Source organism: Callorhinchus milii, unplaced genomic scaffold (genome assembly GCF_018977255.1).
Source record: "Callorhinchus milii isolate IMCB2004 unplaced genomic scaffold, IMCB_Cmil_1.0 Scaffold15, whole genome shotgun sequence".
NCBI lineage: Eukaryota > Metazoa > Chordata > Chondrichthyes > Chimaeriformes > Callorhinchidae > Callorhinchus > Callorhinchus milii.
The window spans coordinates 8341163-8356864 of record NW_024704756.1 but is presented as its reverse complement, the minus strand read 5'-3'; the positions used below and the strand labels follow the sequence as shown (position 1 = coordinate 8356864).

Genomic DNA, 15702 nt, shown 5'->3' with positions numbered 1-15702 from the left:
AAAACACCGCTGTGTGTTACAGATATAGTGTTTCCATTAATTTACCTGAGTTGAATTAAATCAATATAACGTTTTATAACTACCAGCATATCCATTAACAGCTTGGAATTATTTGTGGGGCTTGATTCAGTGGATAATCAATATCCATCCTGTCATTCTAGCTCAGCTGTAATAAATGCTCTTCTTCTATTTATAGCTGAAATGTACCTTTTCAGCATTTTGAAAATACGGCATTGATTACCACAGATGCTTTGGTATATCAGTAAAATGTATGTTCAAATTTAGAAAGGTCACCTTATCTTCGCAAAATACACTTGCTGGAAAAATAAGTCATAGAGCACTATGGCTATAAGTTAGAAATCTTGCTGGTTTGGAGTTTATTTGGATACAACAGCATCTGCAGCCATGTAAGAGCTTGCAATCCTGACTTGTTCAATATCCTGTATCCATATTTCAATTCTGCAGTCAACAAACTAAAGTGAGCATTTTAATGCAAAAATGATACTGTACTCCCGAGACATCTCAAGCATTATTGTAAATATGGCACAATAGCACTTGGTAAAGGATGTACTCAATATGACAGTTATACAGGCAGATCATTAGTACTGTACATTTGGAAAATCTAGATCTCTTGACTGCCTGTATAAATCCCATTGAAATATCAAATTCTTATCTATTATTTATGAACGTTCGAAGGTTATCTCAGCTACCCACTATGCTACTTATGCCCAAGTCCTACTTGCTCCAAGTACACCTGTGTGCACCAGTGATGGTATGATACTATTCCATCATTGTGTTCTCTTTTGCTCACGAAAATGTGACACGTGATAATTTGCTAGGTGACAGTGAATGTTCAAACAGCAAATGAACTTGAATGATACAGTACTAAAACCCTAAAACAAAAACCGTATTTATTTGTTCTCAGTCTTCTTTACTGCACATGATTTGTAATTGATAAGGTAACATTTTTCATTCATGCTTTGCGTTTACTTATCTGACATTGTAAGTGTAGAATTAAGCTTCTAGGACACTTGCATTAGAATGGCCATTGGGAAACTGAAATAAGGGAAATAAATACATAAAAGTAAGATGCAGTTTGAAAGTGAATTGAATTCTGAAAGAGCAAGTCAAGGAAACAATAATGGCATTACAAACAAAATAAAAATGTGCAATGGTTCAATCAAGAAGTGCAATGAAAACGGTTTGAAATGTGGCTTCATATTTCTTGAATGTGACAGTCAAACTAAGCCCAGGGTGCAAGTTGTAAGGAAGTGTCATCTAATAAATCAATTAAACCATTGAAGCTGGCATAACATCAGACAGTGGCAGATTTGGAGGGTAAGCCAGCTGAATAGTTTGAGTGGAAGTGCTGAAGAAAAATTTGCCAAAGGGTTTCATATTAAACCTTGTCATTGTGCCAGAGAAAGCTTCCTGTCATCGAAAATTGCTCAGAAACAAAAGGCCTCACTCAATTGACAAACAGCTCATTTTGCCAGCAGCTTGTGATATCTGAAACCATGACTACCACTGAAGCTATATCCAAGTGGACAGTGAATCCCTGTTCATCACAGGCACTCACTGAGTTCGTAATCTATTCTCAAAATCCTAGTGGTTGATTGAATTTAGGTTAGGCCTGAACAAGCCAGTTTGGGATTTCCCTTATGTTTTCTGGATTCACAGATTTGCTTCTGTGGCATTCTTGCATTTAAAGATAATTATGGATCCAAGTGAAGTTTGATATTCACTGAGTTGTTCATAATATCTAAAATCTGGGGCATTATTGAGTTCTGACATCTGAGTGAGTTATTTTGGTTCGATGCAGTAGAGGTCATGTATGATATCACACATCAATTGTTGCCTTTCTTGTTAATCTCTGAACTGAATTGACCTGAATATTACTAGTGCGGTTGAAGCCAAATCTATCACATTCAGCGTTCATTCAAGTCACAATAATGAGCCATGTATTTGGTGGTTCATGGTGGAGGAAAAAACAGCTAAAGCAAAGCAGAAGTTGATTAGGATTTTTAAGCTGAAATCATGTCAGTACTGTTGTCACAATCTTTTGCGCTGAAATTTCAGTCAGCGATAGCGGTACAGATCACAGTTTCAAGAAGACGTGGAGGGAGATACGTTTGTGGTAGTAAAAAGATGAAAGGTGGTCAGATTAGTCCTGAAGCAGGTCCTGGAACTGAGAGAATATTGGGTGAGCTAAACTGTGTCTTCTTTGATGCTCTCAGTGTTATCATATTACTGTATTTGATTTTCTTAGATTCAGTGAAATAGTGAAGTGATTAAAAAGCTTGTTTCTTTTTCAAGTTAATATTTCCTTAAAAAGCCACAATGATCGAGTGAAAATCCAGATGGTTATCCTTGTAATTGAAAGTATGAAAGTCATAGTATGAATTTGCAGCTCTAGTCTAAACCCCAACTGTACAATAATACACATGAAATATTTATACTAACTCAATGCTTATTCCACAACATCATTAGCCAATTTCACTGTTCTCTTTCAATGTAAAGTGTTTTTTAAAAATTTACATCATATAGTTTTCATTCTCTTTTCCCATAGCACCTTATAATTTTGATTTATTACACATCCATCCTGAGTTCTTGCCAAATTTTAGATATACTTTTGCAATGTAATTCTATTGGATTTTTATTATATTACCTGGAGCGTTAGCACTCTAATATTCTATTCTAGTTGGAAAGAGCACAGGATATTTCAGTGGGTTAAGACTATTTACCTCTTGGCTTGGGTTTGAATTTGTTCCAGACTAATGAGATGAAGACCTCCCACCCTGCTAAATATTAATGGTTCAAAGTCTCACTTTATTTCCTTATCCGCAGGACAAAATTGCCCATAATTGCCAATTGCCTATCTCATCCAAAATGATTGGCTATAAAATGAAAATGTCACATTGACTTATGTAGGGATAGGCTTGTGATCTTGGATGTGGAACAAGCTAGCTTGAAGGAGTTCTAACCTACCTCTAATGCCTGTTTTATAATCCTCTCTGATTCAGTTCTCCACCTCCATTGAGTACCATCAAGCTAAGGTGGCATGGGGTTGGGTCAACTCCAGTGTAACAGCTGGAGCTGGCACAACAGCTGAGCCCCAATGTAAATAATGAGGGCATGATAGCAGATTACATTTTTGCTAACCACTTACCAGCACAGATCTGTGTTCCCCTCTCCAGCCCAGCAGACTCATGCCAATAATAATGTGTGTGTGATATGGGGTTAATAGTCTCATACCCAGAGTATTCAGTGTTCTTCTGAAAGTCAGAGTGACGACACGTGTGTGTATGTTAGTGCAAAATTTGATGGCATATGTATGTGTCTGTATACACTCAGTGGAGCTCCAAGTTTCAGATAAAACTGAAGGTTCAAGTCTGTTACGCAGACTGTAACAAATATAACCTGGCCAATGTTAAGGAAACATGATTCATTGTGTCTGACTCATGACAGCTTCTTAAGCATAACAAGGGTATAACCATGTGCTGTAGCTAGCTTACAGTGCCTGATGTTAAAGTGAGGAACAAAAGGGAAAATCATTGTATTCTCAACAACAAATACTCTGATCTGTTTCTTTCTGTTATCCTCAGAACTATAATCCCTTCCTGCTTTTCACATCTAGCTGGCGTAAGGTTCTTCTGGCGGCAGACATCCTCCAGTACCTCATCAAGTAGCCATTCATGTGTGAGCTTTGGGAGTCAGGATTAGTAAACTATTCAGTCACAGAGGGCATCTCAGCCCGGCCACTCCTGCCTTCATCTGAAGTCCACACACGTTGAAGTTCCAGCAAAGGTAGTGATCAGGAGCAGGAACACTAGATGATCTCTAACCCAGGACAATTGTAGTACCCCAATAATTTAACACATTGGGTTGTGTAACAATGACACATAAGATCATGACCTGCATAATCTGAACCTGCAAATTTTCACTCAGTATATCTTCATGGGCAGTGTCTCTATCACAAGGGATTATGTGATTTTTTTTTGCTTTATATTTTTGTGATCAAGATCTTTTCAAATTAACTGGTTAAAACAAAGCTCTAGCAATGAGCATTCTTTCCTGGTACTCAGACAGTTTCATGCTTCATGCTTTGAGTCAGCTTTGGGGAGAAAGATGATGAAAGCTAATGAACAGGAACACCTTTTAAATACAATTACAGCCTTTTCTTTGACGAAAGAAGTTGTGATACCCTGACGTACTGAAACAAGATTGTTCTATGTATTATGCATGGAGGATCCCACAAGTCTGCACTGAACTGTCAAGTCACAACTCAGCGATTCTTTCTGTGCAGTGATTTCAGTTGCCATGGTTACATCTTCCTCTCATTAATAATGTAAAGTGGTATACAGTACTTTCAAATCCTTGACTGCTGTGGGACTTAACAGCTGGAACTGAACAGAACTTTGATGTGGCAAGAAGCCCAACATAATGCTATATATGGTGATAATTCAATGAATGTAAATAGTGGACAGATTAATCAAATCATGCACTTTGACAGAGGCAGGGAGCATTAATATGCAGCATAATATCGCACTCTATATTCGACATTTCTCATTTTGTGCTCACTAGAAGTGATGCCTATCCATCCACTGCAACTGGGTAACATAACAACAACACTTGGATTTATATAGGCCCATTCATTCAGGACAGTTTCAGAGTGCTTAACATTCCCCTGATTTTCTATTTTCCCTGATCATTTTGGAAATTGTGTGTGGAAACACAAAATACCATTTTTTTTTAACTGCTCAAAGGTGCTATACCGAATGTTATTATTATTAAACCCTGTGAAGCACTTTGAGACATTCTCCTGATGTGAAATGTGTTCTATCAGAAGGAAGGATTATTATTAACTGCGCAAAATAGAAACTGTAAATCAATACCACCTAAAAGTAACAACATGCGTTTTTGTTGTGGATGCAGCCTTTATCTCTTCAGTTTCAGATGATGAAAGAAAAACATCATATTGACTTGCATTGCTAGATTCCTACATTATACAATCAATAATTCTTTGTGTGAATAAAATACAATTTAAGCAGATTGAGTTCAATTCAAACCTGGTCTTGTCTTTTAAAATTCAGAACAACAGGAGCTCTATTTTTGAACTTTCTAAGTACATGTTTATTGTCCAAGTTTTTATATTAAAAAGCCTATATCTTATTTTTAAATAGTTAAGCAATCAATCTCCTAATCATCTAGTTGGCAAACCATCTACGTCGCGAACTACAATGATGATATGAGCATGTTTGTCATGTTTGTCGTTTTCCTGCAAGTTGCCTGGGAAATGGGAACAGATTGCAGTTTGGATGTGATGCACATACTGTAAATCAAATCGATGCAACTCCATGTATTGTGTTCAAAATACTGCAGATGCTGGAATCTGAAACAAAAACAGAAGTTGCTGGGAACACTCAGCAAGACAGGCAGCATCTATAGAGAAAGGAAAGTGAGTCAATGTTTTGGGTCCATGACCTTTCGTCTGACCTGGGGCATATTGGAAGGGAGAGATTTTAAGGACTAACAGTGAGGAGGGTGCAAAGAAGACAAAGGAGAAAATGGAGTAGAGAACAGGGGGGGTGGGGGTGGGAGGATGGCCATAGGTACAGTCGAAGAGGAAGGATGCAAGAGAGGGGGTGAGGAGGAGGGATTGCAGGATAGAGTTCCAAAGTGTGGGGGCAGAGATGCTGAATGCCCGACCACCAAAACTCCAAAATCAGGTGTTCATTTTTATCGGGCCCAGATTTGAAGTGAGGCAGAGCATGAATTACAAATTAGGTTACACTTCCAGGAATAACAGAATAAACACAACATTAAACAAGGGGAGTTTCACTTTCATAGAAATATAGGAAAAGGAGGAGCCATTCTAATTAGATCATGACTGATCTGTACCTCAACTAATCCTTTCAGTTCCAATTTCCCATTTTCTCGCCATATCCCTTAATACCCTGACCTACCAAAAATCTATCAACCTCACTCTTGAAGGTGTGGATGGATCCAGCCCGCTCCAATAACTATTCTCAAAAAAGGAAAGAATTGTGACCAATAGTCTATATACTGACAGGGTTTTCACCTTTGAAAGATATAAACACAAGTGTTTAAATAAGTTAAAATGTTATTTTTATTTCAAAGTAATATCTGTGGGTAACTTTTAAATGAACAGGGAATGTATGAGGTTTCCTGACAAGCTGATGTGACCGTTATGTACTTGCACCATGTAAGATATTATGAATCATTAAATATTAGTGTTTACAGGCCAAGGAAAAAGTGTAACAAATGTGCATTTTATTGTTTTATCATGTACTTAATTAATGTGAGTCACATGAATAATTAATGTGAGGAGAAAAGCGTAAGAGCGGTAGATCTATTGTGAATGGGGGTGTGTGATTATCAACCTGGATTCAAGCCCCTTCTGACCCCAACTCCCAGATTGGGTCCAAAAACCTCTATTGTCCAGCGCCCTGGGACCTCTTTCCGACGTGAAAGGCGCTATACAAATGTAATTTGTTGTTGTTGTTGATGTTGTTCTGGGCATGTGGACCTTACACACACTTTGTTTTCTCTGTTGTTAAGTAGTCAGTTTGTATCAATGTCTTTGCATTTACATTAAGGTAAAACAATTAGTTCAACATTCCCAGGTTTAAGCTTCAGGTGTGAATTGCTCTGAAACCACCTCCTCCAAGTGGTGTCAGGAGTGGAGCTCCAGCATTATTCACACTACAGCAGTCCCCATTTATACCGCACGTTTGGTGGAGAATCAATGCCAAAATTACAACAGGTCACCAAAGTAAGTGATCGATAAACACAACACAGGGTTTTTCTCTCTCTTTCCCCATCCCTGCTATCTTGCCCAGAGGGTGGGTAAGTAATTGAGTTCACCTTCTCTACTGTTTTGACACCAGACTCAGGTTGGATCTTGCAGCTCATCGTAACATGTCAGTTAGCTCATCTGATGTCACTCCGGTACCTTTATACTGTGCAGCAGTGCGCTGTACATTATGAATCCTTTACACAATAGTGACCGTTTCTTGCAATCTATTTTTAGCAACGTGATGTTGATTGAGTATTTTCTGATTCGTATTGTTGTGCAACATTTACCTATGGGCAAATCTATTGTTGGTTTTGCAGGAGGCAGAAATCTAAATAATATGTACTTTTATTCACGTGCAATATTCTTAAATCGTTGCTGCCTTTATTTTTCTAATAATGTTTTATTTGGGGGTTTTGGTCTTAGGTGGGGTGGCAGCTGAAGAATCTTGTAAACGCCCTCCGAGAGGATCCAAATGGGGTCATACTGACTTTGAAAAAACGTCCACAAAATACACTTACTTCTGCCCCTGCTTTGCTGAAGAATGTGAGATGGAAGCCCCTTGCACTGCAGGTAAACAGAGCCCTAATTAGATTGCAATTCAATGTTCTCCCATTGAGGATCTGTCCACATAACAAATGCATCCAATACAAAGTGCTGACAAGTTCAGTTTTAACACAAAAGGCTAAATGGTTTGTTAAATGCACCATGGTAACCAATTACGAAGGAATCTTTGCATGTAGTCTATTTTTAGACTGGACTTTCTATTTCATTTCAAATGCAGATCAATGGTCAGCACTTAACCTTTATTCTTTATATTCTTGGTTACAAATATTTGAGAAATATATGGTAATTTTTGTCAGCGTTCTAATTAATCAAGTGATTCATCTATCATAAGCTAAAGTTACAATTCTTTTTGCTATTTATGGCTGATAATGAGTGAAGATTTGACCCCCAAGAGTCTACCGTGTTAGCGTATTATGTAGCGTGTTAGCTACATATCTTTGCTGAATTATTATTACACCACGTACTGTTGCATTTTTCATGCCATTCAAATGCACTTTTCGATTATCCAAGATCTTAAGGGTAATTTGAGTTGAGTATATTTTGACACACATTTCAATAGCAGCAGGGTAATTTGATACATTTAATAACTCATATATTTGCCTTGAGATTGTGGAACCATTTTATGATCCTCAAGATTAAATATATCTTAAAAATACTTTCTTGTATTGAAGAATTCGAGTCATGATTCCCTGAGGTCTCATTTAATGTTGTTCATCTCCATACACTCTTCATTTACAGAACTGTGTCACGTTCAGTATTGCGCTGTAGCATATGTAAAACATGCTTCAGTAATAAAGAGTGCAGCCGTCATACAATGGATTAACTTAACAGTGTCAAATGGTGATGTTCTGACCACTCATTTTAAGTAGAATCTCAATGTCTTTTCTTGCTAATGCTTCACCATAGGCCAGATGGTTCCTTCTGTGCTGAAGTGTCTATCATTTAATATTAAAATGTTGAAGGGACCAATTCTGAGCATTTTCTTATCTCCTAATCTCCGTATAAATGTCAACTTCCCTGCACTATCCCAGCATCCACTGACTTTCATTTATTGATGTAAAACTGGGGTTTCCACTGCTGTAGCAAAACAAGGGTCAGGTATTTGGAAGAAATTGAATAAACTGATGGCCATCAATGTGGGTGGTTTATTCAACACTCATTTTATATTCCTATTTTAAGCGATTGTAACTGCATGATTAATCTGTTTTCACTTTATATAGTAGCTGTAGCAAATGTAAACTGAAAACTCAAATAACCATATTAAGCTACCCTAGATTTTGTAAAGCTTCATAAGCTTTTATTTACGTAAATTGCTATGATTCATAATGATATTGCTCATTGACTTGACTCATTGGAGTCAATCAACACATAATATATATAAGTGTGTGGTGATTCCTTTGGCTTTAATTATACCATTTATTATCAATATTTATTCCAGTTTTGAACCCAGCGATTAAATTATTTGCTTTCTACAATTAACAGGACTAAATGATTACTAAAGAACTGTAACAATAGCAGACGTTTTTAAAATGTATTTTTGCAACGCTTCAAACACTTTCCTTTTGTAGCTTGATGTGTTTCAGATCATTAGTTTTTCACCGATTAATTCATTGGATTCAAGCATGATGAAACATAATTTCTGAAGTAAAAATTAATCTGTTGGCTGAGCCAGTGTCCAATTCTATAACAGTCGTAAATGAATTACACATTGATCCAAATTATAGGAGGAATGCAATTCTGCAGAGTTAAGCATCGTGCTTGCAATTTACCAAGGTTGGCTGAGAGTGCAATTACCATCAGCATCAGCAACTCACACTGCCTCATATGTAGATTTTTTCACACATGGAGAGATGGTAAATTTTGGGGAGGTCAGCCGGGTATCTGACACATGCGGAAACCCATCACCATGCTTAAAAGCATCAAGATATATTTAAATCATGAAATCCCCATGAGATGGTCATTCTCACACATAACTGGAAAAGGGAATCGAGCACCTAAAGATCTCAAGTGTTTCAAGTTTTAATTTTGTCACCATTAGTTTGTATTATTATCTCGCACAGTATAGCACAAAGACAAGACTCCTGGCCACAATATTGACTGAAATGTTGTTTTGTGGAAAATATCAGCTTCCGTTACCAATACATTTGTCCACAATGATGCTTGCGGGGCTCAGCACACATGCACAGCATGCAGGAAGTGATGCCAGTGTGGCCTCACAACACAAGATAGTCTTTTTTCGACATTGATGGGATAAGGAATGCATGTTTTCAATTTTCAGGTTAAAAAAAAAGGCTGGGTCCACAACCCGGTTTCATTATAAGCGAACCTGAATTATAACAACATTATAACAAATGTAAGGGGCTTTCCTGTAATGTGTTACTGTGTAATGGTATATATAAGGAGATGATTATATATAATTATCATAAAGTAGAAACAACCTGATAATGAAATAGACAGTTCTGATTTTTTGCAACACATGGTAATGACAGATGTTCCTCAGTGGTAGCTTTGCAGGGCTGAGCAATTTGTATCTGGCAGTAATCGTACATTTCTTTCATCTTCTTCAGCCAGTTATTCCAACAAGCCCTACAAGCAACTCCACAACACCAACAAGCACCATTGGCATGTCATCAAAGTATGACAGCTCAACACTCCACGATGTCTTTATTTTATCTCCCCTTTCAGGAATCTATGGTCCCAGGTAAGTCTTCAAACCAGTCATTTCCTGCTCTTTGTTAAACACAGATCAATTCTCTATGGGCATTCTGTTGTGTTGAAATTAAACTATTCTGTCTTTATGAATCAATAAATGCACCTGATGTTTAAGGTGCTCTGAGATGCAACCCGTGGGAAGGGCACTATGTAAAATGCAAGTTGTTGTTGATAATATTTAACATTGTGTAGCTTACGTTTTTCCTCATTAATGGGAATTAATACATGGAACATGAGAAAGACTTCGGAGCTGTTCCTGACATAGATATCCCCCTGTAATGGAGAGAGCTACAAGTAAAGAAGCAGGAGCTCATTGGTTTGAATCTCAGTCAGTGCTGAGTTCACTGAGCTCTGGGTCAGCTTTGATGTCCTCAGTATTCAAATACCCCGCCGACACTCACTGCCAAGGTTCACATGTAAACAATGGACAAAACAACCAGTGATCTTGGAATCACTCCCAAGCATGAGAAGGCTAGACCAAGAGCAGAGAATCATAAGCCAGTGGGGAGATAATTACAAAAAAGATTGGACACACTAACTTTTTCTTTAAAAAATCCCCACCATGTTTCTTCAAGTGTGTGCCTACTCGTCTGCACAGACAATAGAAATATTTACCATTGTTAAATTGAACAAATCTTTTTTGTTCTTATTTAAGGGATGAAATGGGGATTTTGCCGTGTGAAGACATTGGCAAGTACGGGATGGGAAAACCTGGCATCAAAGGCTCCGAGTCTTCCAGCTACTTTCTCGACCATGAAAGTGGGAAATACTATACACTAATTGAAGGTGAAGGATTGCCCATGACTTCTGAGTATGAAAGAGGGAGAGCAACAGGAGTCCGAAGAAGAGAGAAAACACCGACTCACGGTTAGGTTACATACATTGTTTCTTTGTTTTTTAAGTAACTGTGTTTTCCGTCTCCTGGAGATGGTGTGTGTTGTGGGGAGATCTCCTGAAACAAAATAATTTGAGAAGGAAAAATAAATGAAAATGACTTAAAAATGGATGCACATACTGTTTATTTGGCTCTGTTTGGTCAGAATTATCCAATTTTCAGTACAATTTTCATACTAAGCCTAACTCTTTGACTGCTAACATGGCTACCTGAATGTTTACCTACCAAACAATTCATTGTTTTTCAGGGCTTTGTATAAACAGAGATATTTACAATGAGAAAGGAAGTCCTTTAGAGACTTTGCTACTGGAAAAACCTTTCATAAATAGTACCACCATTTGTCTAACTTTCTATCTCTCACCCGCTGCCTTCCATAGAATGTGACAAAATGAGCCAAATCCTTAAGATATGTTCTCTCATTTAGGCAAGGCCCAGATACAGAATAACACCAAGAACAAGGAAGAACATGGGAAATCCAGAAGAGTAGATAATCCAATTTAGATTTCATCTAAGTGTAACCTACAAGTTAATTGTGACATAAAATTCTTTCAGAATTCTGAGTTCAATGTGAATTTGGAGGACGGTACTTTTCAAGAACTGTGAAAGCTGGCTTGCACGTTAAAGCTGAATTTAAGGATTTTCCACAATTCTGTTTTGGTGTTTTCTTTATTTTTAATCATGATGTTGCCTTTTCACCATTTCCTTGTGATCAAAGTGATTGAACCCTCTGTTACAACTTATCATCACATAAGTTTTTTCCTTAAATGGATCCACTTCAAGCGTTTGTATTTCAGCTTCTGGTTTCTCATGATCACTTAATCCAAGTAAGATTTTGTTTCTCAAGGTTTATTTAGTCTTTCTTTTCACCATTAGCCTGTAATTGGTGATCCTTTTAATACTTGGATAGTTTTACTGAGTCTCTGACAAATGTAGGAAGCTTGTTTCTGCTACGTTTTCTCACCTTGCTTCCGATCCCTCTCACTTTTCTCACAGATCAATTTCTTATTCAGATCTTTTCTTCAGGAATGTAATGCTGCCCAAAGATTTGAATTACTAATAAAGGACTTTGGTCCTTCCTTTTTCTCAGGGCGAAATAAAATCAAAAATACTTAATTTTTCAGATAGCTTTGTCTCAACTTTTGAATGACATCTACTTTGCTTGGGTGTCTTTTTTTTCTTTTTAAGTAAGCCTTGTCTTCACACTAGAATTCAAAATTATTTAAATGCTTTCTGTCAGACTGTTCCATAAGTAACAATTTATTTGCCTTAGTCAGATAACCTTAAGATTTCTCTCCAGAATGCTTTGATCCTTCAGTCTTTCTCTGCTGTTTTCCATCTACTTGTCACTCTGTTACTTTTATTTTTGTTTGGTGTCTCTTTTCCTTTTCATGTGTTCTCCGAATATTTTTAGAATCTGAAATAATTTCTCTCTCCTGCTCTTTTTTCTCCATCATATTCCTTGACAGGATTCCATCTATTGTTTTTTCATCTATCTTTCAATTTTATTTAAAAAGGGTCTTTTTTTTTGCTTGAAGTTAACTTTCTTTGTCCCACATGTACATTAAGCATATCAAGTAAGCCAAAATGTGTCAAATTCTAAAGTTTTCTATCTGCAGGCACCTTTCCTCCTTTGTGTCGTTTTATCTCCTTCGCCCTGCCAGGTTTTGACATTTTAATCTCCATTATTCTTTCAGGCTGTCACTGCTTTTACTTTCTCTCAGAAAACCTGTATCTTTTTAAAGCTTTTTTTAAAAAAATCTCTAATCTCTGCAATCTGAACATGTTTTTCTCAGTTCTACTTTCTGTCTATTTCAGTATTATGTCAGCTATTCTGCTTTCAGCAGGTTTTCATTATTTCAAAACTTAAATGCTGTATCAAATGCAAGAAGTATTGAAACAACTTGCATTTGGGTAGCAACATGAGGTGGTCTCAAACAGCAAATTAATATTCTAGTTTCCTAGCTTTCTACAATGTTGAAATAATTTGAGCACAATAAGCAGTTTTTCACACACTGTCACTTCCCAACTGGGTCTTTAATAATAATTTATTTGATTTACTGGTAGAAACTCCACCTGGGTTTATATTTACTCTATATACATAACATTTCAGAGCATTCAGCATTTGGCAAATTCTTAAATACAGCCTTAATTTTTAAGGTGATTTCCTATAAGTTATTACTACAGAAAGCCTATGTCAAAGTTAAGAATAAATGCAACAATTTGGATGTTCTAAATACTACTTTAAATCTATACCGAGCTGGAATTTCACCCCAAACTCTTGTAATTGCATTGTATGTTGCAATGGCATAGATGCTGCACAAATTTGTGCTTTCTATATTCCACAAAAAAAGTATCTTTCGTATGCTCGTCATTGCACTGTTATCCTCCAGCACACACGTGGCTTCCCCCAATCACTCTCAACTTAAAACAACAAACACTGCACTTGCTTCAGTAATGATGGCAGAGCAATTTAATACCAATATAATCTCAGCAAATTATAATTTGAAAATGATATTCACGCCACAGGCAAATCTACATATAGAGGAAATCACACATATTTTCATCAACAATGTAATAACATGACTGCTCTAATGATGTTTGTTATGAAGCATTTGCCCGGAGTACCGTCCTGCTTAATAATGACAACTAACTTACCGATTCAAATCAGATCTAAAATATCAAATAAGATTTTAATTAAAAACGAACGGCAGGATATTGCACTCGTGACCTGATGCTTCTTTTCTTTCACAATTGTGAAGGATGCGTAAGATCACGAGTTGTAAAGTTCTTCTTCAGTGACCTGATAACTGGAGTGCAATGTCGCTTCTGGACATAATGATTCTCTACAATTAACTTATCCTTGTTAAGAACCTATACCGTGTGTCATTACATCAGAATATGGAAAGGAAAGAACAAGAACAGTCTATTTGCAGTTGTTTAGGTCAATGTTTAAAAGTCACACAGTCCGTTTTCATCTCTCTCAACATTTTGCACTGACTTTCTTTTCTACTTATTGTTGAGTCCCAAATCTGGACTGAAAATCTTTTCTGAATGATTCGACTCATCTGCCCTCACTTTTCTATGTAGCAGTCTATTTGCTAGACTGCAATTCCATGTTTGCCACTGCTCCTCAGTTATGTTTAACTCAGGATTTCCTTATCTTATAATAATGCTCTATATTTCATATCTTTTGGATTATCACAAAGAACATCCTCATATATACCCCAATGTGTGTGTTCCCTCATAGCTTTCAATTTGAAACCAAATGATGATTCTATTTTTAATGTTGACTGTCTGTGGGACACTGTTGTGCGCAATTGGCTGCCACGTTTCGCCCACAAAATATACAGTCATTTCACGCTGGAGTATATTCTGTGAGGTGCTTTAAGACATCTTGAAGACATGATAAGGTGCTATATCAAATGCAACGATTATTATAATATTATATATTGGGTCAATTGAAATATGTAAGAGGGAGATGGATAACTATCTGGTATGTGGAGGTATCAAGGGATATGGTGAAAAGGCAGCAAAATTATTTAAGTTGCAGATATTTTAATAAAATAATGGAGCAGGCTCAATAGGCTGAATGGTCTACTCCAGTTTCTATCTCCTTATGTAANTTTTTATTAAATTTGAATGCTGTTTTAAAACCGTATGTAGTAAAAGCTTGATTTATACACTGAATGAATGCTAACTTTGTAGTACAAACAAAGCTGCACTATGCAAAGGACACCAGGAGGTAATTCTTGGGGCTTCCTTTGGCAATAACTCCCTAAATACAAACAGTTAACATTGGTATAAACAGTATGCTTTCTATTAGTTAGAGTTAATAATCCAATATGCTGAACATATGAGCTTCCACTCAGCCCATCGAGTCTGGTCTGGCTCTCAGAGCAAGCCACCCTTTCAAGCTCACTGTCCTGTCCTCATATCACTTTCAGATCTACATCAACAAGAATTAAAAATGAACATAAATGTGGATATTAATCTATAGTAAAACTTATTGGTTACATTCAAAAATATACTTCTAGTCCATTCCTCGTACTCACCAATTTCTATGTAAGGTAATTATATCAAATCTGTTAAGCTTCTATCTTTTGATCTTCAGTCCTTTGATTTGTGTCAAGACATTCCCTTCCTACAATTTGTCACAGAATCTTATATAGAAGTTACTTCACTTTGTTTCATTGATATTCATTAAATTCACTATAGGTTGAATGGAGGGTTTGACATATACATTTCCTGCACCATTAGAATATTGCCCTTAAATTTAATCTTTATGAATTATAAATGGAGCTTGTTACATTCTCGGATAAAAATAGGCTGATAAAAATATGTATGATGCTCTATTGCTCTACACAACAATATTAAAACCCAGGAGACAGGTCTGACTAGTACACTTAATGCTGCCTTATACACAATCTTCACATCTATCGCAAAATATGCTCAGGTTGCTTTACACTTTACACATGTTGTCCTATTTCTATTCCATTACTCAAGCTGAGATTGATTCCGTCTTTCAAATACTAATAATCTAACTATTGCACAGATCCTTCATTATTCTTAGTTCAAAATGTGCAGCTTACTCCAGCATTTTACTTGCAATGCCTGTCCTGCAATCAATGATCATTGCAGTGCTGCATAACAATTCATGTGTTTCAGAAGTTTGAATGTACTGTTATAGTGCAGTGAACCCTCAAATAAAATA

The 15702-nt window shown here is 36.7% G+C and overlaps 1 protein-coding gene across 1 annotated transcript in view; it reads left to right on the top strand.

Moving 5' to 3' along the window:
- The window catches only part of si:ch211-26b3.4 (connector enhancer of kinase suppressor of ras 2), a 160802-nt gene that overhangs the window by 77768 nt on the left and 67332 nt on the right, over positions 1 to 15702 (top strand). Inside the window, exons 9-11 of the mRNA XM_007892010.2 lie at positions 7244 to 7390; positions 9952 to 10085; positions 10752 to 10963. Of these exons, the coding sequence (XP_007890201.2) occupies positions 7244 to 7390; positions 9952 to 10085; positions 10752 to 10963 (493 nt within the window). The remainder of the gene's footprint in view (positions 1 to 7243; positions 7391 to 9951; positions 10086 to 10751; positions 10964 to 15702) is intronic.